This window comes from Sinocyclocheilus grahami, unplaced genomic scaffold (genome assembly GCF_001515645.1).
Source record: "Sinocyclocheilus grahami isolate Dianchi unplaced genomic scaffold, SAMN03320097.WGS_v1.1 scaffold111.1, whole genome shotgun sequence".
Lineage (NCBI taxonomy): Eukaryota > Metazoa > Chordata > Actinopteri > Cypriniformes > Cyprinidae > Sinocyclocheilus > Sinocyclocheilus grahami.
In genome coordinates this window covers 1,427,736-1,453,043 of record NW_015505290.1, presented here as the reverse complement: position 1 = coordinate 1,453,043, position 25,308 = coordinate 1,427,736, and the positions used below count along the sequence as shown (strand labels likewise).

General features: G+C 37.6%; 2 protein-coding genes across 3 annotated transcripts in view; one reads left to right on the top strand and one right to left on the bottom strand.

The window, feature by feature from the left end:
* Positions 1 to 12,385: 12,385 nt before the first annotated feature.
* On the top strand, positions 12,386 to 17,711 carry LOC107589074 (creatine kinase, testis isozyme). Of its 2 annotated transcripts, XM_016277402.1 has the most exons (8): positions 12,386 to 12,486; positions 13,222 to 13,426; positions 14,915 to 15,069; positions 15,146 to 15,278; positions 15,408 to 15,579; positions 16,842 to 16,965; positions 17,045 to 17,234; positions 17,308 to 17,711. In XM_016277402.1, exons 2-8 carry the CDS (start codon positions 13,234 to 13,236, stop codon positions 17,484 to 17,486), a joined length of 1,146 nt encoding a protein of 381 aa, XP_016132888.1. In that variant the 5' UTR covers positions 12,386 to 12,486; positions 13,222 to 13,233; the 3' UTR covers positions 17,487 to 17,711. The 2 variants fall into 2 exon arrangements, with proteins under 2 accessions (XP_016132888.1, XP_016132889.1); XM_016277403.1 differs by lacking the exon at positions 13,222 to 13,426.
* A 668-nt stretch (positions 17,712 to 18,379) lies between these two features.
* Positions 18,380 to 25,308, bottom strand: part of LOC107589083 (apoptosis-stimulating of p53 protein 1) — a 54,128-nt gene continuing 47,199 nt past the window's right edge. Inside the window, exons 11-16 of the mRNA XM_016277414.1 lie at positions 23,675 to 24,411; positions 21,811 to 21,948; positions 21,590 to 21,723; positions 21,319 to 21,485; positions 19,374 to 19,573; positions 18,380 to 19,017 (exon numbers count right to left, since the gene is read on the bottom strand). Coding sequence (XP_016132900.1) covers positions 18,976 to 19,017; positions 19,374 to 19,573; positions 21,319 to 21,485; positions 21,590 to 21,723; positions 21,811 to 21,948; positions 23,675 to 24,411 — 1,418 coding nt within the window. The 3' untranslated portion in view covers positions 18,380 to 18,975. The remainder of the gene's footprint in view (positions 19,018 to 19,373; positions 19,574 to 21,318; positions 21,486 to 21,589; positions 21,724 to 21,810; positions 21,949 to 23,674; positions 24,412 to 25,308) is intronic.

Below are 25,308 nucleotides of genomic sequence, written 5' to 3'. Positions count from 1 at the left end.
GGGCATATTTGTAGCAATAGTTAAAAATACATTGTATAGGTCAAAATTATAGATTTTTCTTTTATGCCAAAAATCATTAGGATATTAAGTAAAGATCATGTTCCATGAAGATATTTTGTAAATTTCCTACCGTAAATATATCAAAACTAAATTTTTGATTAGTAATATGCATTGCTAAGAACTTCATTTGGACAACTTTAAAGGTGATTTTCTCAATATTTAGATTTTTTTGCACCCTCAGATTCCAGATTTTCAAATAGTTGTGTCTCGAACAAGTACTGTCCTATCCTAACAAACCATACATCAATGGAAAGCTAATTTATTCAGCTTTCAGATGACGTATAAATCTCAATTTTGAAAAATTTACACTTAAGACTGGTTTTGTGGTCCAGGGTCACATATTCTACAGGACCATATTCTGCATCCCTAATACCCAGTACCTAAACTTAACAACTACCTTACCATTAACAAGCAGCAAATTAAAAGTCGTAGTTAATGGTTTGTTAACAGCGAGAATTGGACCTTAAAAAAGTGTGACCATAAAATATTTACTTGAAGCACCTTTGAGATTGAGTTAACGTTCAAGTAAACTAACGACACATTCACATAATATGCAAGGAAACTGTTAAAATATTTCATATTTTTAGTAAGTGCTTTATTTTTCTGTATTTTTTTATTACAAAAACATTTAAATGAAATTATTATTAACATTTCATTTTTTCACTAATTATAAAAACTGAATACAGAAATATATTGAAAATCATAATTGTACCGCAAAAGAGAAAAAATTATATTAATTTTCACAATAATTTATTTTGCAATTCACAATACTGTTTGTCTTAAATTATTTCCTTTCATTCAAACACTTGAACTTATGCCATTTCAAATCCTTTTTTTTGTGTGTGTGTAATATTGGCGAAATGCTATAAACTTAAAATTACGCAAATGTATAATGTTTATCTATTTTAATTTTACATTTACTTTGACTGATTATTAGCTTTTCGTCAACTCACGAATGCCTTCACAAACCTCCAGGGTTTCATCTAAATAAATAAAAAACGAAACACTGTATACTAAAATCAATGGTTTTCACAACATTATTATATACAGTATGAAAAATGGATATATATTTTTTAGATTTGCTAAAGATTACATTTAACTGTTATTAAATTATTCATTTTTGAGACTTTAAGTGAGTTAAAGTCTCAAAAATGAGACTCAAGAATTTAAGTGTTATATGATAATGGTAATCTAAATGTTAAAATATTTGAAACATGCATGAAAAATCAAATATCAGATCCAATAACCAATAAAATAAAATAAAATTTGATTAAATAAATAGACCTAAATAAATAAAACAACATGAATACAAACATCTAATAACAGCGAATAACTAATTTGCTACCAGTACATTACACCAGCATCCCTCATTTGCATAAAGTTGCAACTTTCAAAAGCATTTCAGTCTTGTACAACTGCAAGAAAACTCAATCCAGAAATGAAAACATCTAAGCAGGGCAATCAACAGGGCAACCAAGCCAAAAAGCTTCTCCATCACATGCCTTCTCAAGACCTTTTGAACAATGAAATTAATCGGTTTAATGTGGCATTTTCCACCATGCTGCTGTACGGTTGGCAGGGAGACTGCGTGGGCATCCAGTCAGTGCAGAGGCTGGGAACCATGCCTTCACTCATAATGAGGCACTCCACACAGCCTGCTGTGTCCTCTCAGCTAATCTTCCAGCGTGGAGAGCCATGACATCATCGCCGCTTTTGTTCTCATGGCAACAATGGAGGCAATGTTTCATTAATACAGTAGCCATGGCGTTCATATGCAAATGGACGTCTGTGAATGAACGTCCAGCAGGTGGAAAAGGGAGGAGAGCGCTATTCTGCGCTGGTCTAATGATAGCTCGTCTGCAGGAGACAGCGAGAACCACCATGACATGTAGGCCACAGGCACAAGGTCCAATTTTGTCTCCTAGCTCAGAAAATCAATTACAGCGCAGAGAACAGAGGAAAAATAGCTCTGCAGTCTTGACAGGGCCACACGGCCACAGGGCAAACCAAACGAGGAGCAGACAGATGAAGGTGACTGGGTTCTTCCCTCTTCATCATTCTGTCTAATAAGTGGTTTTGGGGAACAGGAGTTGAATGCCTAAACACTGCTGTAGACAGTGCATTAAGGGAGAAATGAGCCTTTCCCTTTCACCCACTCCAGATTAGACAAAACCACTGGAGCTGGAGGAGGGGGAGAGAGAGAGAGAGAGAGAGAGAGAGAGAGAGAGAGAGAGAGAGAGACGAGAGAAATATAGAGGACAGGCCAATGTAAGACGTGCTCCATCACAATGACTGAAGACTGAACTGAAAAATGCCAGAATGAAAACATTACAGCCATTATAGAATAGAATAAAGAAACAATAAAGATAAACTCAATTATTTTCACGTTATTCATGATAAATCTGATAAATTGCAGAAATTAAAATTCTATACTATTGTGTCTATTTTGATTAAATAACAATAACATCAAATTAAAACTAAAATCAATTGTTTTTTAAATGCTACAAGTGAATTTAGGCATCACAACATCATAATGTACAGTATGAAATACTGGGTACTCAAATTTTGAGATTTGTTAAAGAGTACATTTAATGGTGCTATTAAATGCTTATTTTTTTAAATGTATATCATTGACACTTTATTCAGTTTTTAATAAGTCATTAGTTCATGTGAGCTAAGAATGAAAATTCTAGTATTTATAAATTTTAGTTACTGTTCTATTCAACATTTACTAATACATAAAAAATCCTAACTATTATTATTATTATTGTTGTTAATATTATTTAATGGACCTGAGCTAATGTGAACTATTAACAAAGATTACAAAAAACTGCAACAAATTCATTGCTCATTGTTAGTTCATGTTAATGCATTAACTAATGTTAACTAATCAGACTTAATTGTAAAGTGTTACCGATTTATTTTTCACCGAAAACCGAGTGTTAGATGACAACAAAAATGATCTAAATGTAAAAATTTACAATATTTACAAAAATGCACAAATATTTTCAATATCTAAATTCAAAATAACAGATTTTTTTTTAATAAACATTGCAAAACAATACAATATCAACTCTAGAAAAAAATTAACACCCACTCTACAAACACAGATTTAACTTAAAGGGGTCATATGATGTTGCTAAAAAGAACATTATTTTGTGTATTTGGTGTAATGAAATGTGTTTATGCGGTTTAAGGTTAAAAAAAACACATTATTGTTTCTCCTCTATGCCCCGCCTTTTTGAAACGCATCGATTTTTACAAAGCTCATCGGTCTGAAATGCGAGGTGTGCTCTGATTGGCCAGCGATCCAGTGCGTTGTGATTGGTCGAATACCTCAAGCGTGTGACGGAAATGTTACACCCCTTACCTTACTGTGATGCCGTGTCCCAGCCGGAGCGACAAAACAAAAAACATGAAAACCCATTATAAACGAGGCATTTGTTGCATCCAGTGGGGACATAATTACTGATTATAATGACTTATACTTATACATAAAACCCTGTCTGCATTTGTGATCAGAGAAATGACAAACTACAAACGCTACTCTACACTGCCCAAACTCGTGTTTCAATCATCAGTGGCAAATCCTTTAAATGAAAATGTACTTACAGTCTGTGAGTCAGAACAGCCGGCATTGTAGTCTACTCTACCAGGATCAGGAAACAGTCCTCCATAAAATGTGCTGCACACATCTGAATATTTGGGTTGAACTGTTCTGGAACAGTGTTGTAAATACAACTTAACCACTGATTTCTAGTCGTGTCCTCCTTTGGAAGGCCAAACAAAGTAGTTTCGCTTTCACAACGAAACACACGTCGGCCTAGCGTGAGCTGAGGCCGGGCTAGAGTGAGCGGAGGCGGCAGGCTTGAGAACGGCGCGGCCGGCGGATTCGATGTAGGAGCGGCAACCACATGCGACAACCCCGGGCTGGACTCCGCTTAGTCCACGGTGAAAGCCGATCCCGCGAGCCACAGCACTAAGTTGATATATTCCTTCAGCGAACAGCACAGATCAGCTCTAGGCATGACAAAGCGGATATCGTCCTCTTTTGGAAGACCAAACAAAGTAGTTTCGCTTTCACAACAAAGCACACAGCATCTCCACGACATGGCGGCGGCGGCAACAACAATACTACAGCGAGAATAAAAGTTTGGCCTTCTTTCTTTGCGTGAACATTTGGGCGGTGTTATGCAAATCTTCCCAAATAGTGAGGTAGATATGTGGGGGCGTGTTAGAACGAGCCGTTTTAGGTAGGTGTGGCTGACTCTTAACTTTTATAAAGAACATCTCTTTGGATTTGAGACTTTAGTCTTTGCAACTTTACAGATCTTCTTTATGCACAATCAGCTTGTAACACTCCAAAGAGAAAGGAAAACTTGAAATCGCATCATATGACCCCTTTAAAAAAAAAAACAATGATGTTCCTGCCAACTTCAAGGTATTTATTAGACCAAAAAAACTAAAACAATATCAACCAAAACTGGGGAAAAAATCATTACAATTAGTTATAAAAATTTAATTTAAAAATGCTGTGTACTTTATGCTCGTTAGAGATTAGTGTTGTTAGCATAGCCACAACTCAATTGATATTACTCAAGTCAAGTCTCCTACACATTTTTTGTGAAGGACACAGTCACACACAAAATGCAGATTGTTCCAAAACGTTAACAGCTTGAGCTGAGGTCTGCTGTATATAATGGCAGAACTAAATGCTACACAGTAGAGCAAGTCAGTTGAGCTGTCATGCAGCATCATATGCATGCCTCCACACGTGACCACAAACACCAGCAGACGACAGAGAGAGAGAGAGAAAGACCCCACCCACTCCACTCCTTATGAAATTCTGATTATATTTCACATCTCGCAGCAAAACACGATCAGTGTGATCGATATGGATTTAAGGGAGAGCGGTTGTTCCATATCATATAAACCTGCTACAGACATGATATTCTCTGATACACACACCAATCCCGCTGCATAGCCCATGCACATCACGGTGACGTCGCATGCTGTGTGACTCAGTGAGAAACAGTGTGTGTGTAATGTTAGTGAATTAGACAATATGTGAGTGTGTTATGCAATGCAGTGTGTTTGTTGCATGCTCCATCCCATCTGCAGCTGAGAGCTGTTTCTCAGCGAGTCAGCTAAGTGCACTACATTAAGCAAAACATGTCCTTCTGTAACTCTAAACAACGTAAATGTTATGGACATTGGAACAAGGAATCATTACCGCAGAGCTCTTCACAAGCACTAAGCATAATCCCTCTCAAGCATGATACAGAAAGGCTGAAAGTCTTACTTTCACTTGCGATCCATTATAAGAGTGCTTCTGAGTGTTTAATATGCGAGTCTGGTACTAAAGAGACCAACACCCAGCAAAGCATGTTGTTGCACGGTGCTTTAATCAGTCCCATCTGTGAGGAATAGTCCAGGTTTTTCCTCTTTAAAAGTTTTATCTCTAAAGAAACTAATGGTATTTAAAAAAAAAACAAAAAAACAAATGCACCAGGGATGCACAAACAAATGAATAAATTCAATATTATGATAAATAATAATTTAAAAATGATGATAGTCAAAATTATGACAAAAATAAAAATGATGAGATACTAAGTCATAATTATGAGATAAAAAGGAAAAAATATGATAAAATCGTAATTATGACATAAGTCAAAATTATGAGATACTAAGTCATAATTATGAGAAAAAAGTGAAGTCAAAATTATGAGAAAAAGTCAAAATTATAAAATACTGTCATAATTATGAAATACAACTATAAATTATGTTTAAAAATCATAATTATGACAAAAGTCAAAATTATAAGAAAAAGTCAAAATTATGAAATACACTCTTAAAAATAAAGGTGCTTCAAAAGGTTCTTCAAGCGATGCCATAGAAGAACCATTTTTGGTTCCACAAAGAACCATTCAGTCAAAGGTTCTTTAAAGAACCATCTCTTTCTTACCTTTTTGTAATCTGAAGAACCTTCTTTCACCACAAAGAACCTTTTGTGAAACAGAAAGGTTCTTCAGATGTTAAAGGTTCTTTCTGGAACCATTTAGACAAAAAGGTTCTTCTATGGCATCGTGAAGCACCTTTATTTTTAAGAGTGTACTAAGTCATAATTATGAGATAAGTAAAAATTATGAAAAAAAAACAATTATAAGAAAAGTAAAAAAGATATACAAAAATTGACAAATGTCAAAATTAAGATAAAGCAAAATTATAAGTCAGTCAAAATTATGAGATACTAAGCCATAATTATTAGATAAAAAGTACAAATTCAGATTTAAAAAAAAAACATAATTATGACATAAAAGTTGAAATTATGAGAAGCCAAATTGCAACTATGAGCTAAAACGAAAAAAGTATCACTAACTAAATCATAATTACTAAGTCAAAATTATGATAAAAAGTCATAATTATGAAACAAGTAGAAAATATGACAGCAAACAAATATGAGATATACAAGTTATCATAAAATTATCATAATTTCATAAACATTAAAGGGGTCATATGATGTTGCTAAAAAGAACATTATTTTGTGTATGCAGGGGGCACTTTCAGAACGGCAGAAATATAACTTTCCCCGGTAACGGCAGTGGACAAAAGCAGCAGTGGACATTAAAACATGCAGAGCTCATGTTTATTTAAAGAGCAGGTCATATAGGTTTTTGAAAAATATCTCTTTTGCAGTTTATAACGTAGTTATCCTTAAATGAAAACAATCTGCAAAGTTGTTAATCAAAAAAAGTGCATGATAAATAAAGATATTGTCTCTCAAAATAGAGAGTCGATTCTGAATCGCCTTAACGAGTCGCCATATTTTCTAATCTTTTGCCTGTTACCGATATACGTCACTGGTTAAAACATTTGCATAATCCCTGCCTGCCTGTGAAATACGAACAGAGTCTGACCTGCCCACAAACACTTCTGCTAGTTAGTGTGTTTACATCATGTTGAGAAGACGCTGTGTGTTCAAGGATACCACAGAAATACAATTCAAACCTTTTGTTGTGTGCATGTCATTTTACCAAGGACTGCTTCTCTAATCTTGGCTACTAATCTTCTTTATTTGGACTAACAAACTCTCCGAAGCACAACCTGCAAGTACGATTGATACGTTAGGCTATATGTACATTCTCAATTGAGTGCTGAAAATATCACGTTTTTGTGCTAATATGTGATGTACAGTATACCTAGTGCAGCTTTAGGTTTCCAAGTAAAGCACAATATTACTGTCTTACTGAAGTAGTTCTGGTAATTCACTGTGAACCCACTATTTCCTAAGAATGTGTCGATTAATGTAGACTGACGTTGTTCTAATAATTACTTCGTTTAATAATAAAGAATTTACAGGTGCATCTCAATAAATTAGAATGTCGTGGAAAAGTTCATTTATTTCAGTAATTCAACTCAAATTGTGAAACTCGTGTATTAAATAAATTCAATGCACACAGACTGAAGTAGTTTAAGTGTTTGGTTCTTTTAATTGTGATGATTTTGGCTCACATTTCACAAAAACCCACCAATTCACTATCTCAACCAATTAGAATAATCAACTCGAAACACCTGCAGAACATGTGTTTCCTGAAATGTGTTTTATGAAGGTTTCCTGAGCTTTCAAAATGGTCTCTCAGTTTGGTTCACTAGGCTACACAATCATGGGGAAGACTGCTGATCTGACCAGAAGACAATCATTAACACCCTTCACAAGGAGGGTAAGCCACAAACATTCATTGCCAAAGAAGCTGGCTGTTCACAGAGTGCTGTATCCAAGCATGTTAACAGAAAGTTGAGTGGAAGGAAAAAGTGTGGAAGAAAAAGATGCACAACTAACCGAGAGAAACACAGCCTTATGAGGATTGTCAAGCAAAATCGATTCAAGAATTTGAGTGAACTTCACAAGGAATGGACTGAGGCTGGGGTCAAGGCATCAAGAGCCACCACACACAGACGTGTCAAGGAATTTGACTACAGTTGTCATATTCCTCTTGTTAAGCCACTCCTGAACCACAAACAACGTCAGAGGCGTCTTACCTGGGCTAAGGAGAAAAAGAACTGGACTGTTGCCCAGTGGTCCAAAGTCCTCTGTTCAGATGAGAGCAAGTTTTGTATTTAATTTGGAAACCAAGGTCCTAGAGTCTGGAGGAAGGGTTTATAATCATTGTGAAATTGCTGTTTATTTTGCTGCACCGGCAATTATAGGATTAATGCGGGAGAGACGAGTGAGTTAGTTAGGCTGCTGCACCGGTGATACAGCTGTTCTGTGTTCTGATTAAAAGTTAAGACAGGGCATCTTTTGTCTGTCATTCTTCAAACATTATAGTAGACATATTTTGGTTTACAAACTGTATTGTTTCATCAGTTAGTCACGTTGGCACTCGACTAACTTATCCACTATTATTGTTTTAAGTGTTCACAGTTTAGCAGCTAAACTTTAACTGTGGGCATTCGCTTGCATAAGTGTTTTTGTATTTGATGTCATTATTATAAGAACGGATTAGAGCACTATATTATTGTTTTATGTAAAGGTGCTTTGTCAATGGTAGCGCTCGCTAACTTGCTCAAGGACTCCTCTCTGTGCCAATCACAGCAGGCTTGGCCAGCTGACCAATCAGAGCAGAGTAGGCTTATGGAAGGGAGGGGTTTGCTCCGAACTTGCTTGGAACGAACCGTTTAGAAATCATTTGCAAATGACTCTAAAATTAAATGTATATTCTGAGAAAATTACAATGTTTTCTGACCTTAGATGCATTTAAACCTGTTGTAGGGGACTCCAACACAATATTAGGACACTTTAAAATACCATATGACCTGCTCTTTAAAGGGTTAGTTCACCCAAAAATGAAAATTCTGTCATTAATTACTCACCCTCATGTCGTTCCAAACCCGTAAGACCTTCGTTCATCATCAGAACACAAATTAAGATATTGATGCATTCTGACAGCTCTCTGACCCTCCCAAAGACAGCAAGGGCGTCCGCTGGACGTAAACAGCGTATGCTATTCTGTGTCAGGTGCGCCACGCGGATACTCTCCAAAATGGCGCTACGGTGACGAGAGACGAATTGTTGAATAAAGTTTTTTTTTTTTTCTTCTATTGTGCACAAAAAGTATTCTCGTAGCTTCGTAAAATTATGGTTGAACCCCTGATGTCACATGGATTATTTGACCAATCTCCTTGCTACGTTTCTGGACGTTGATCATGTAAGGACCCTTGCTGTCTTTGGGAGGATCAGAGAGCTGTCAGAATGCATCAATATCTTAATTTGTGTTCTGATGATGAACGAAGGTCTTACGGGTTTGGAACGACATGAGGGTGAGTAATTAATGGCAGAATTTTCATTTTTGGGTGAACTATCCCTTTAATGAATTATAGCCTTTTGAAGTTTAATCGTCACATTAAGCCATATCGCAATTCTGGTCTTTCTGTCCTCAAATTATCTTGAAATCATAATTAAGACTTTCTTAATTTAAGACTTTTTATGGCCTTAAATTTGATACAACTACATTTAAGACTTTTTAAGGACCCACGGGAACCCTGAGTAATACTGTGAAATATTATTACAATTTAAAATAAACTGTTCATATTTGAATATATTTTAAAATGTTATTCATTCCTGTGATGGCAAAGCTTACTCAGTATCCTAATCATTCTAATATGCAGATTAATTTGTTACTATTATCAATATTGAATACAACTGGGAAGCTTAACATTTTTGTGGAAACCATGATACATTTTTTTCAAGATTTGTTACATAAATGTCTTTAATGTGTTCTTGCTAAATAAAAGTTAATTTCCTTTTAAAATTTTACTGACCTCAAAGTTTCGAATGGTAGTGTACATATAGCTTAGGACTGAGGTGCGATTATATTAAAATCCCCTTCCAAAGGAGTTTTGAATAAGTAATAGATTTAAATACATTTGAATAATTTTTGGTCTCCTGTCTGTGATCATTAAATAGTGCTGATTTGGCCTCTACACAGAGCTTCAGAGAGGTGACTGAGGAAGAGGAGGAGGAGAGAAAGAACGGATTAAATGCTCTCAAGAGCGATGCAAATGAGAGGGAAGGGGTGATTTTGACAGCTCCCGGTCAGGAGGACTTGACAGACAATGCGGATGGGGAGAGACTTTGTAGGCTGTTAGCCTTCCGTGTAAGATAAAATGATCTGAGAAAGGGACTTCATTATTCTAGTAGTGCTTTGTGAGCTTCTCAAGGTGACAATTAGCATGACATGCCGTTATAGCTGCTCTTTTGTTCTGCTTTAGCATACATGCGGTGTTGTTTTTGACCATCAGTATTCTGCCCAATGCTTTGTATCTATAAAAACGAGCGAGCTAAAGGCAAAGTATTCTTCCCTAGACCCTCCATGACATCAGCGTTTGTCTCACCCGGTCAAAATGTGATTGCTGCACTCTACTGTGCACTCCCTGAACCGGGGAGAAAAAAACAGTCCACAGGGTTGAGGGGTGGGGGGAACACTGCCATCATGAATACTCATCAGATGCAGACTTAGGCTTCATTCGGAGACATGTTCTCTCTTTCTCAAATCAAACTTTCTTTGTAAAAGAATTAAAAGAAAATTTCACAGTGCCTTCATTTGCCAGCATACCATTTGTTATGCTAATGCTAAGTTGAAAACTAGACATCATGAAATGTGAATGTGTGTCATACCTTCAGTAAAGCATACAGTCGTTCACAAAAAAAGGGGTGTGGTCGGGCTTGGCCTTCTGGGATAGCCTACTTCAGACAAACAGAAAGACACAGGTTAACTTGACACAAACAGCACTACGTTATGTGATTTCTGACAAAGCATGAGGTAGAGGCAGCACTGAACTACACTAGAAGTCAAGCGCTGTGGAGATGGCATTATCTTCTCAGCATGGACGTCTCTCCATGAGCCCACGGTTAAGCTCCTAGGTGAGCTTACTGTACACAGGGGACTATAGTTAAAGCTGTGACTCTAGTAAAAACACAGCTCAGACTCACAATGGCAACAACCTCGCGCTTACAGGAGCAGTATATAATTTCCTTCACAGCAGGTGGTCCCTTAAATCCAGGAAATCCAGAAGGTTCTCATTAGCAATATATAGAGAAGACTGAAGTAAAGTCTGTCTAAAAAAAAAGCAGCAAAGGTCCAAATTATGGTAACATTTCCATGCAAAATCCTTACACGATACTATAGGGTAATTTTTTTTACATTTTTGAAAGTAGTATCTTATGCTGACCATTACTTCATTTATTTGATTAAACTTACAGTAAAAACAGTACTATTGTAAAATATTAATACATTTAACATTTTCCATTTTAATATATTAAAAAGTAATTTATTACTGTGATGGCAACGCTTAATTTTCAGCAGCCATTACTCCAGTCTTCAGTGTATATTAAAAATATAACACATTATAAATGTCTTTACTGTCATTTCTGATCAATTTAATGAGTCCTTGCTGAATAAAAGTTTATTTGAACAAAAAATAGTGTATAAACAATATACCAATGATACAATGAACTGAACAGAAAATTATGTTACTGAAAGATTAGATTTAGGGTCGAGTTACACTGAAATCTAAAGCACAGCAGATTGATGACTTTGTTTAGAGACTAAACAAGCATTTTGTTAATTCATATTCATTTGCATGACAGAAGAGACGGAAGCATATAAACACCGATCTGCTTCATAAAGCAATCTACAAGACGACAACATGAAACCAGCAATAAATGCTAACCAAAATTCATTTCCTGGGAAAACAAAACCACTTCAACTCTACATCAAAGTAATGGATAATGCATTATGGTGATGTATATTAAAAGCTAAACAAACACAAACAGACAGACGGTTAGAAAGACTTTAAAACAGTGTGGCATAAATTATTCAGCCAGAACAATAAACCAGATTATGGGGGCCTTCAAAGTTTTCCAGGGGGTCTGTGAAGAAGACTATAGCAATAAATAAATACTCACACAATCTGATAAGCATTTTATAATGTAGCCTACTAATATAAGTTGATTCTCTTAATAAAAAAAAGAATAGGCTAAATAAATCTAACTGACTTACTTTAAAAACCTAGCTTATATTGGGGACTCGGTACAGGTTAGACATTTTTATGATCGCGCAGTTGTTAAGATGCTAGACAAGAGTCAAGCGAACTCCACATTGTTCAATTTTGTTGTCAATCATGACAAGGAGAGCAGTCAAGGGAAAACAGCACGTGACCAATGTAAGCAAATACTGGATGCTGTGGACGTGATTGTCCAATAGAATGAATGGACTCAAATAGCGTCCAATCAGAGGAGAGCTCGGGCTTGATATAAAAACCCAACAAAGCCGCTTACTTCTGGACACCATTATCAGTCTTGTGTGGGTTCTGGTGGACTTTAGGAAGGATTCATTCCGCTTCCCCAAAGAAAATCAGTGCAAGGTATGGATTTTGCTTGAGCTCATTAAATCAAGCCTTTATTATTATAATATTCAGAAAATATGACGTGATAACGCTGCCAGATCAATTTACAAAAACATACATTTGTGGGCTATATTAATTCTTTAAAGTATGATCAGGAGTGCATCGATATTCGAAGGGACGTCGCGTATTTAAGCTCTGCTGGCAGTTTGCAATGCGCCGTTTGTTTTTTCCTAAACTCTTTAAACGTGTAGAGAGCATAGTAACGTCAATTTAAACGCTTTAAATGGTACGCTGGCCAAAAGAATGCGGATGCGTGCATGACAAGCCGCTTCTGTCCCAAACATCAGCAACGACCTTGCAGTCAGCCTCCTTCTCTGCAAGGTCTTTGGAGACGTTGCGCATTACGCATGCTTCAAAGAGTAATACATTATTCCCATAATGCACAGAAGGCATTACATGACGTGCAACATCTGCATGCATTTGTAATGACGCGTCGTTTATCGGACGCGCGCTCCACATTCGTCATCTTTACTGCCAGCATGACCGAACACGTCACCGAGCACATCTGTCGTTTGTAGCTGTAACGGCTCGAGCGACTTGAAACCAATTCCTCCGTTTCCCAAAATGCGCTTTTTAATGCTGTTGCGTCACTGTTAATGCAGCTGAGGGGCTGGCTTTGTCCTTCCTCGTGCTCGAATCGGATTTGAATTCGCCTTTAATTAACGCGTCCTTGTTTCCAAATATTTGCACCAGGTCGACGCAACCATGCCTTTCGGTAACACTCACAATCAGCTGAAGATGAACTTCACCGCCGAGCAGGAGTATCCCGACCTCAGCCAGCACAGCAACCACATGGCGAAGGTGCTGACGCTGGAGATGTACGCAAACCTGCGGGACAAACAGACCTCCAGCGGATTTACCGTGGATGACGTCATTCAGACCGGCGTGGACAACCCAGGTAAACGACCCGTGTTCAGATGCCGGAGGAACGTACCGTTGTTTCAGCGGCGCTTGGGTGCAGGGGGACCAAACGGCGAAGGATCTGATGTGCACATTTGAGTTTTGCGGCTTGTAACGCATAAAGTGGGAGGAAAGTGTCCCAAAATGTGATGACTCATCCTGCACTACCAATCATATAACATTCCTCTAGAGCGAGAACGCCCCTCCCCCTAACAGCACCTGCAGCCAACTAGCATGTTTGATTGATTTTGAATCGCCAAGCGGTCAGAAATCTACCATGAATAACGAACAAATGCAATTTTCAGACTACACTATAGTACATATAATTGGTGCTTTTCATTACTAGTTATTGAAGTTCTCTGAAGATGAAATGGCTTGAATGTATTTCTAGTTGGCTGGTCTTTGAAATGGACATTGAGAAAGCATGATTACTGGCTGTGCTGTAATGATGCAGTTTGCTAAAAATAGGCGTAATTCAGTGGGTCTCTAAATACTTTGCTAGTAATGCATTCAACCATTTGTGCAATGGACAATTTTTAATGACAATATTCGTCGTCATGTGATCAGTGCATAGCTTAATTGTTAAAAGCAGGACAAATAAGCTTGAATATCAGTTCTGAATCTCTGTGGAGTCCAGCTACTCTTGCACATTTTAGGCTTAGTGCTTTCAAAAAAACGTACATTTAGTACGTAGGTAATATTCAATGCTTTCTTGGGCCTGATGTCAAACGAAGAGACACTGAACCTAGTTGCACTCTACTGTAACATTCTGATTTGCATGCTTTGCTGCTTCCTCATGCCACCTGATGTTATCCTGATGGCTAATGCAAGTTTTTTTTTTTTTTTTTTACCCCAATGCACTTGACTCTGCGAGGAAAATGGCAATGACAGTCTAAGGGGCCGTTCACATGTCGCGCCTAAAAACGCGTGGAAAACGCTAGGCGCTTTCTGCTTTTTCCCCCCCCAAAGCGTTCGGGCGCTTGCGCTCCGGGGGCGTCTGCCGTTGCAACCGTGACCTGCGCTCTCCATGAAGACGCGGACGTGTCGGCAAAGGATTAATGGATTTGCAGCACTAAAAATCGCTTGCAGTAGCTCTGCTACTAAACTTATTTAAAAATGGCTATTCCTGTACAGCTATGATCAGCTGTTCCTGTTACGGGAAAGGATTGGCTTGTTGAAAGATGAAATGTTGTTTTTCTCGATGCGGCGCGGACGCGTCTGGGAAAAAATGAGCGCGTCGCTTCCATTATGAGCGCGTCTGCCGCGCGTCTACATTGGAAATAAGGAATTGAGCGCGCAAAAGACGCGGTATGTGAACGGCCCCTAAGGTGTTATATGTGTGAAGTCCAACAAAAGAGGAATTGTCGTCTTGAATCTCATGATTTCTGCAAGACCAACCATGCGATAATAAACATGTGGCTATATTAAGCCTTTGTCTGTGACTATCTGTTTGCAGTCACCACCATGCTGATCTTTTGTGTTCCAGGTCATCCATTCATCATGACGGTGGGCTGCGTTGCTGGAGATGAGGAGACTTATGAAGTGTTCAAAGATCTCCTGGACCCCATCATTGAGGACCGCCACGGAGGATACAAACCCACAGACAAACACAAGACTGACCTGAACCCAGACAACCTCCAGGTACACTGTCTGGTGCATCTAATTGGGTTTAACATTTTAAAATAGTCTCCTGTTAATTTGGTGGTGCTTTTAATAGGGTGGGGATGACCTTGACCCCAACTACGTCCTGAGCTCCAGAGTGCGAACTGGCAGGAGCATCCGTGGCTTCTGCCTCCCTCCTCACTGCAGCCGTGGGGAGAGACGGGCCATCGAGGGTCTGTCTGTTGAGGGTGAGCTCGTCTTGGCATCTGTTTTCGTTGGATGCACATGATTCATAATTGGTCGTTCAAGAGGTGTGAGTGGAAACGAGTGATTGAAGCATCCACTGTAATGATGCAGTTGTGTTGTGGTTTTCACAGCTTTGGGAGTCCTTGATGGCGATCTTAAAGGAAAGTACTATGCCCTCAAGGACATGACCGAGGAGGAGCAGCAGCAGCTGATTGATGACCACTTCCTATTTGATAAGCCTGTGTCCCCACTGCTGCTGGCCTCTGGGATGGCCCGTGACTGGCCCGATGGCAGAGGGATCTGGTGAGTGAGACCGGCCTTTTGGGTCTTTTTTCTTTTTTTTCTCCCCCCATTAAGGAATATTGAAGTTTTCCTTGCTTACTAAATGGATACATTTAGGTGCCATCTTCTTAATACTTGGATGATTTATTATTATTATATTAAAAAATTATATTTATATGGATATTACTACTACATAATAATAATAAAGTTTTTAATGGGTAATTCCAGCTTGATATGAAAAGTAATGTTGACATTTTGTACCTTTTTTTTTTTATTTATTTATTTTTTGTATGCATTTAGGTTCCATCTCAATATTATATACATTTTATCTATCTTTTTAATTTACCCTTTTGATTAAAATGATTTTTTTTTTTTTTTTTTTTTTTTTTTTTTTGGAGTAAGATTTTTAATTGATAAGGAAACATCCATGTTGGTGCTAATATATTTTATGGTTTGTATTCTGTTTTATTATAAAATGTGTATTTTATATTAGAAAATGGCTACGTTTGGGTGCCATCTTAATATAATATAATAAAGAACTGATTTGTTTGTCTAGTACAAAGATTATTTGGTTTTTGCTATTTATTTTATTGCTAACAATTATTTACTGAGTGATTTCAACTCAACATGAAATGTTGGTGCCAAGATAAGAAAAATATAGAGATGGCTATGATATAGTACAGTCAACATTTGAAGTGTATCAACAAAAGTGAATCAAAGTTGTCCTAAGACAAGAACGCATTTTGGTTTTAGGACATCTTTGCTGAAAGGTTTTGATCCACTTCAAATTTTAAACAAAGTTCCTTTAAGGCAAGTCACGTCACTCGGCGGCCATCTTTGAAACGCCTCTCGGGCATGCAAGTGCAGCTCTTATCTCTTTGAATAGGGAAACATCAAATTCTCCAAGCTTACGATTAAATTTCATATTTGAAATCCCCAATAAAATCTGACATCAGCTGTATCATAAGTGTTTATTTTGCTCAAATAGCATTATAAAAGGCTTATTTTTCAGGCTAGATCAGCCAGTGTGCATGCGCAGTCCTATCCGCACGTCTCAGAGCATTGACTGTTTCTATAGCAACCGGGACTTCTAACGGCAGCTGCAGTGACGCGCTGACCTTAGCGATTGGCTCTTTTGCTCAGAAGGTGGGGCTTCGTTCGATAGAGCGGCCATATTGAGCATTGCATTTTTCCCCATTCAAAACTATACGAGTGACACGTCTTGGGTATTCTATAGACTGTTTTAAATGACTAAAATATGAATCTTCATAATGCTTTTATAGGCACAACGACAACAAGACATTCCTGGTCTGGGTGAATGAGGAAGACCACCTTCGCGTTATTTCCATGCAGAAAGGTGGCAACATGAAGGAAGTCTTCAATCGCTTCTGCACAGGCCTCACAAAGGTTGGTTTTTAATCAATCCGAGCTCCTCAGCATCTCCAGTGTTGGCACGTTGTTAAATCCTAACTTGTTTGTCCTGCAGATTGAGGAGTTGTTTAAAGAGAAGGGCCACGAGTTCATGTGGAATGAGCACCTGGGCTACGTTCTAACCTGCCCCTCCAACCTGGGCACAGGGTTGCGTGGTGGCGTTCATGTCAAACTTCCTAACCTCAGCAAGCATGAGAAGTTTGGCGAGGTCCTCAAGCGACTGAGGCTCCAAAAGCGTGGAACAGGTACTTGTTCACCTGCAGTTCTGTTACATGTACCGGATGTAATCTGCAGTACTAAACTTGCTCTCGTCTCCAGGTGGCGTTGACACTGCTGCAGTAGGCGGTGTCTTTGACATCTCCAATGCAGACCGTCTGGGCTTCTCTGAGGTTGAGCTGGTTCAGATGGTAGTGGATGGAGTTAAGCTGCTTATAGAGATGGAGAAACGCCTGGAGGCAGGCCAGTCAATTAATGACCTTATGCCTGAGCAGAAGTGAACACTTCGTGACTCCTAACTTAACTCCTTCCCTGCCTCCACCAGTCCTCCTTTCCTCCAGTACCAATAATCTTAACTACGTCAAGGAACATACACTCCACCCAAACGGTAGTGGCACTAAAGTTAGACGAGTCTTCCATCAGTGTGAAGGCTTTTGTATCTCAAACTTCCTGCAATGTTGAAGATGGAGCTTAACACCAGAAATAAAGTCTCTTTGGCCCATGGAGTTTCTTGTGCATGTTATTGCTAAAAGATCAACTAAGTTGTTTGCTGTAGTTTTCAATCCATCACCTCATTTACTTCTGATTCATGATGCATGTGTTCAGATGCCAGAAACAAAGGCAGTTTAGGTGGTGTTCTAGCGTTATTTTGGAGGCTTGGTTTGTATTTACAGACCTGTTAATTTGGTGGCGTTTATAACGTAGGATAATCCCTGCACTTTAAGGTTATTTTATAGGTAGACTAACAAGGTCATTATTTGCCTTTGAGAAACCATAATCTCAAGGGTGCTTTTTTTTTTTCTTTTTTTTTCTCCTTCCCCAAGAGACTCAGCTCAAGAGACTTTTCTTCCCCAGATCTCTTCGCATTTTATATCAAGTATTCTAGGCTTTATTTCTTTACACGGAGTTCTTTTTCTTTGCATTAACAAAAAGCATAGGCTTTGGAGGAAAAAAAATCCACTCTTTAAATTGCTGTCAAAAGGTCTTGTACTGCCACCCAGTGTCCATAATGGGAGACGAATCCAAAAGAATTATACTTGTATCTTTATTGCGCTTGTTTTGGTCGTTTTTAATGCTGGCTTTGTTCTGAGTTGAGAAAACAACCATTTTGCGGAAACCATGAACGCAGCTTACTTTACAAGCATTCATTACAGTAGTCTTCCCGTAGTCACTTATATGCACCTTTATGAATCATATGCATGCCCATCAGTTTATGGGATTCCTCAGTCATAGATCAGAATAATCGCAAACTATTTATATTTTTGTTCTCTGCTCTCATATACACTCATTTTTGTAGATATAAGCTATAAAATTCACACAAGTCCTTTGTTTTAAGCTTACATAACCTCAGCTCTCATTCATCCAGTTCAATTCCAAGTATAGAGAATCTCTCTCTCTGACAGAGCACTGCCTGCCCTGGTCTTCTCTGCAAAGCATCATGGGTAAGCAACTACAAATAGAGAAAAGCTCTTGTTAGTGATTAGTGCTTGATCCCCAAAGTGTGATGTACAGCTATAATACATTTAACATGGATACAAGAGAGCGTGCGAGGAGTGGAGTGGGAGATACGGAGGCCTGGTGGCTGAGCTGATGGGGGCAGACAGAGAAACCTGAGGCTGCTTGTTTGGCCTGGTGCTCGCTGGAGAGTGTGTTTGAGTAGTGCGGTTAATAGTGCCTCCAGGTTCAGGGTTTAGCAGCTTCAGCCCTTCTGTGGTCCAAGTGGCACATAGAGGTGAAAGACATCAGTCCGTTCGGTCACCCACGAGAGAGTTACGCCAGAGACCTCTGACATGGTTTTATTCTGCGGTAAAGCTACAGAGAATCAAATAAAAAAAATTATTTAAAAATATATATTCAAGGAGGATTCATTAAACTGATCAAAAGTGAAAGATATTTATATTGTTACAAAAGATTTCGATTTCAAATAAATGCTGTTCTTTTGAACTTGTTATTCATCAATAAACCTTTACGGTTTCCACAAAAATATTTAGCAGCACAACTGATAATAACAAGAAATGTTTCTTGAGCAGCAAATCATCATATTAGAATAATTTCTGAAGGATTATGTGACACTGAAAATAGAGTAATGGCTGCTGAAACTTCAGGTTTGCATCGCAGGAATACATAATAAGAGATACTCTACTGCTATATCCCATGTGTGCACCTACCCCTAATAGGTTCCGTGGCACATAGCCCTCTTTGTCATTGAGTTTACTCCACCACCACTCTGTCTCGGTATCGTCCTTCCTGTGTAGGACAGTAATGGCATCACCCTCCTGAAAGGAAAGCTCATCTGCGCTCTGAGCCTCATACTCCCACAGCGCATACACAACTCCCTTATTCATCACTCCCAACTTCTCCTGCACACCTGTAAACACAGAGAGAAGGCAAGGTAATATCTCATTCAGTATGATTTTACCGCATTAACATATGCACCACACAAAAAAACAATGACATCTAATTATACTGGTGAGTACTGAGTAATACTATTTATCAACGTACATTACTTTTGAAAAGTTTAGGGTCGGTAAGATTTTTTAAATATTTATAAAAGCTCACCATGTCTGCATTTATCTGATCAAAAATAGTCAAATATTAGAAAGATTAAAATAAATGTTTTCTATCTTAATATATTTTTAAATGCAATTTATTCCTGCGATGGTAAAGCTGAATTTTAAACGAGTCTTCAGTGTCACATGATCCTTCAGAAATCATTCTAATACGCTGATTTGATGCTCAAGAAACATTTCTTATTATCAGTGAAAACAGTTGTGCTGCTTGATATTTATGTAGAAAATCTGATACTTTTTCAGAATAGAAAGAATAGAAATCTTTTGTCAAACTGTCTTTACTGTCACTTTTTATACATTTTATGTGTCCTTGCTGAATAAATGCATTTCTTATATATATATATATATAGAGATATACACACACACACACACACACACACACACACAGACTCAAAACTTTGGAATGGTAGTGTTCTTGATATGTTAATGGGATTTCTGGAGAATTCTTACATTGATTACGCCTAAAAGCTGGACAATGGGCAAGTAGTGATGAAAAAAGTGAGGCTTTTTAAATTTTTGAATCAGGTGATTCCCATTTCTAAGCACTCTAAACTCTGTACTCTGAGGACATCTGCTGGTTAAAGCAGTGTAAATATAATGAGAACTTGGCAAAAACATTCAATGACATTTATACAAAAAAACTATAATATCAGTAAATATCAAAGTGAAGTTATCTGTATATGTAGCCTTTTATTCATTTGTAGCTTTATTTGTGTTTGTAAAAAAGCATTTTCTTTTTTGGTTTGATATTGTCATCAGGGTCTGCTCTCCCCTCTCTACAGGACATCTACCTCAAACGCTGTAAAAGCAGAGCTGTTAAAATCATCAAGGACTCCAACCACCCTGGTAACTCTTTTCATTTTGCTGCCATCTGGTAAGCGCTTCCGTAGCCTGATGGCAAAAACCGAGAGACTTAGGAGGAGCTTCTTCCCCCAGGCCATCAGGCTCCTAAACTCAAACTCAGTCTCTTAACATCAACATGACTTCACTTAATTATCAGTAAGACACTTAATATACTGACATTGTCACTTGCACACAGCAATTTCTGTAATATTTTATTTATTTACTTTTTTACCTCTATTGGTGCTATGTAACTACCCTGTACAACCTGTTTGCACATTCTTCGCTTGTACATTCCTGCTCATCTTAATATTTATTAAGTCTACAGTATATTTTATATCTACAGTTTTATTTTATTCTTATTTTTTTATCTTACTTTTTCCATACCTATATTTATATATAAATTTCGTGTGTTTGCATTCTTTAATAATTGTACTGTCCATGGAGTGGACCTGACTTACATTTCACTGCTGGTCATATATTCTCTATATAACCATGTATGTGACAAATAAAAAATCTTGAATCTTGAATCTTATACAGAGATTTTCATAAATTGTGTCTTAAGTCTCTCAGTCTTTTGTAGAGTAACTTGCATTTAGACTTGATCCCAAAAACTGCCTCCACTTTCACATTAGATTCAACTGAGTTCTCAAAATGGACGGTATGAGAGCACAAAATCATTCTGAGGAAAAGGCACTCTTACCATAGAGAAACTGTGAGCACTGGATGTAACCCTCCTCCATCTCCTCACATTTGTCTGCTGCCGTCTCTACATCGCTGATAGTGGTGGCAAAGATGGCAGCACCAGACTCCACCAGTATCTTACACAGGTGCACGCTGTTACAGGAGGCAGCACAATGCAAGGGCGTCCTACACACACAAACACATGTCAGTGGGTGTCTACACAACACCTGTTAGTTTGAACAGACTGATCAATCTGTTTCACACTGACAGACCCATCAAAGTGTCCTCACCAGCCATCACTGTCAGCTGCATTCACATTAACACCAAAGTCCAGCAGGAACTTGACGATGTGGTGGTGTCCGGCACACACTGCGTTATGGAGGGGTGTGATGCCCTCATCATTAGGGGTGCTGGGATTGTCAACCTTTAAAATGAGAGGAATTAAATAAGAACTTGTTCAGTAAAAATGGGCAAAATAAAGCAGTGTGTAAAGTGTGTTCACATGACATACCTCATAGATTATCCTTTGTACATGGTCAAACTCGCCCTCCAGTGTGGCATCGAGCAGCAGAGCGAGTGGGTTGAACTTCACTCTAAGGCCGTGACCCGTCCGCTCCGAGTCGGGTTTCTTTAGGTTCGTGCGTTTGCCCTGTTGAGGATATGGACCATCAAGCTTTGTTCACACAGCACAAAATCTGATTTGCTTTTCAAATCTGCTCTTTAGTACCGATCATCCTCCACACTGTTGGAAGCAATATAATCTAAATAGTTTGTTCAGACACTGTTATATCTAACCTATATCAGCTACTAATGATGTAAACACATTAACAAGGCCTTATTGTACAACTTAATGTGGCTTTCTGATACAGCAAATGAGAGCAATTGTCATTGTGAGAGGAGATGGAAACTAGAAAGGCAACTGTGAACATAAGTGACATTTCATATATTTATACTGCTGTCGAAATGAGTGTATTTGGACATAGAACAATGTAGCACACTTACACCACGTTCAAAAGTGTGGGGTGAATTTTTTCATGTTTTTGAAAGAAGGCTTAACAGTAATAATGTGAATTATTACTACAAATTACAATATTTTTTTCTTTTTCAATCTCTTTTAAAATTTTATTTATTCCTGTGATGGCAAAGCTGAATTTTCAGCAGTCATTGCTCCAGTCTTCAGTGTCACATGATCCTTCAGAAATCATTCTAATATGCTGATTTGCTGATCAAGAATTGTTTATTATCGTTTCTTATAGTTTTGCTGCTTAATATTGAGTTAACCATGATAAAAAAAAATTCAGGTTTTTTGTGATGAATAGAACGTTTAAAAGAACAACATTTATTTGAAATAGAAATCTTCTGTAACATTATAAATGTCTTTACTGCCACTATTCCTCAGTTTAATGTATTCTAGCTGAATATAGGGCTGGACGATATGGCCAAAATTGATATCACAATATATTTCTTCATTTCGGTCGATACGATATAATTCCGATATCGATATGAACACTATTTATCTGAATTCGAAATCTTTTGTAACATTATAAATGCCTTTATCATCACTTTTGATCAATTTTAAGCATCCTTGCTAAATAAAAGTATTCATTTCTATAATTTCTTTCCCAAAAAATTAATAAAAATGATACTGAATGGAATAGTGTATAATGTTACAAAAGTTTTTTATTTCAGATAAATGCTGATCTTTGGATCTTTCTATTCATCAAAGAATCCTGAAAAAAAAAATTACCCAACGGTTTTAAATATTGATAATCAGCAAATCAGCATATTAAAATGATTTCTGAAGGATCATGTGACACTGAAGACTGGAATAAAAGTATTATTTTCTATTACTGACACCAAACTTTTGAACAGTAGTGTAGTATGTCTGTTACATTTGCGTTGTTACCTGAATGATGAGAAAACTACTAGATGTGACCAAAATAGGCATAAACAAATTTCTTAATTTAATCAGATACTTTCTCATTTGTAATTTGAAATGGGTTAGTAAATATTTTACTAATGGTTTTAAATGTAGTTTTTACACACACACACACACACACACAAGCAATTAAAAATAACTAATGTAATACTTTAAGATTTGAGAGATAAGAAAAGGTGGCATTCTGATTTAAATTTCAAGTCACCAAAATTAAATAAATATATATATATATATATATATATATATATATATATATATATAATCTTTAGACTGAATTGTAATATACTATCTAAATAACAATATATTATTATGCAATAATGATGATGATTATTATTATAATATGCAGTGCAGGAAAGGAAATCTAAATGGGTTTAGAACTAAAAATGATTCATACACAAGGCTGAGTTTGTGTGAGGCTGTGTATCAGTAAACTGACCGTGGGCTGGGATGAGGGACAGGTGTCTGCTTCTTCAGGTGTGCTGGCCTCAGCTACAGGACTCGGCAAAATTGCTAATGTTTCTGCAGGATTATTGTTATTGTCTTCTGACGGTTCTGGTGCTGGAGGGGTCAGCGTCTCAGCCACTTGCTCTGGGGGCTCATTATCATTGGCATCACCTTGCGGGACAACATCCTCAGCAACAGCGCCCTCTGAGGGCACGATGGGTGTTTCTGAAAGTTGATTCCCATTGTCTGCATCAAAGAGCATTTCACCTGTGGTCGTAGAGGGCTGGTAGAATGGAGTCACTCCTCCACCTCCACTCACATCACCCATTCCTCCTTCCATCCCTCCAGCCAGGGTGTTGAACCGCTGATAGAGAAGTTTCTGGATGTTAGGCCCATTGGGACCCTCTGGTTCCGTAATCGAGCTGCGTTTCTTAAGAGGTCGTGGAGCATTGGCCAGTTTCTTGCGCAAGGCCTCCAGCTCAGCATCGCTCTGGTAGCGCATAGGGGAGTGCACCATAGGTGTGAGTTTAGTGGGGCTGAGAGGTCGCGGGATGTGGTCCACGTTGGGTGGGGGTGGCTCAGGAACACCCATCATTTGACCATCAAAGTCCAGCTCAACATCCAACATGTCTCCTCCTGGACCCTGCAGGGCGGGAAAGGCCCCAGAGCCCCCAAAAAGTAAGGGAGAGGGGGGCGTAGAGCTGGGAGGCAGGACTGGCTTACCATATACTGGAGAGAAAAAGAACAAAATAGTCAATTACACTGCACTCACAAATAAAACACACTTAAGAAATAAACCACTTCATTCACATACTATAGTACATTCTATTGCATCTGTCCAATTATTTTTGCTACAAGGGCATTGTTGATCGTTGCAATGTTTCTAGCTGTTTTTTCAATCTTTCTTGCTGTGAGTGGTGCATTTTTAAAGACGTTGTGTCAAGTTACCAGCATTCTGCTCCATTCTGTCGCACTGCATCTAGCCTTTTTTAAAAACACCAGACGGGTTCAAAATGAACATTGCCTGTGTAAAAACTTAGATTTTTTTTATTTTATTACTGCATGAATAATACTTTCTTAGAATCCCAAGAGCGACCTTTTACTTTATGCATATTTATAGGTGCATCCAGACCTTTTCTCTAGTATAGTTTTCATGTGCGTTTATTTTTAATTTATAATTTTACAACAATTTTACACATTATTATAAACCGTTTTAAACACTTAAAACTGACATCATTTGTTATCTACGGAGCTGTTTCTGGTTATGTTGAGGACTTTATCTGTTGAACTGCACAGTTATTTTCTTTTTTTGTTTCACAATTATATATTTGTAATTACATAAATATAGAATTATATATTTTTAATATTATATTTTAAAATAAAAATGTACATTAATTTACAATTAAAGTAAATATAAAAATATATTTTTATTTTTATTTTTATGTAAACATTTTAAATATAAATTATTATATAATTAATTTAAATATTTCAAAGAATATACATTTTATTAATATAATATTTGGCAACACTTTAGATTAGGGAACACATATTCACTAATTATTAAATATCAATTAAGTTTTCCTCAAACTCCTAATTTACTGCTTATTAATAGTTAGTAGCATAGTT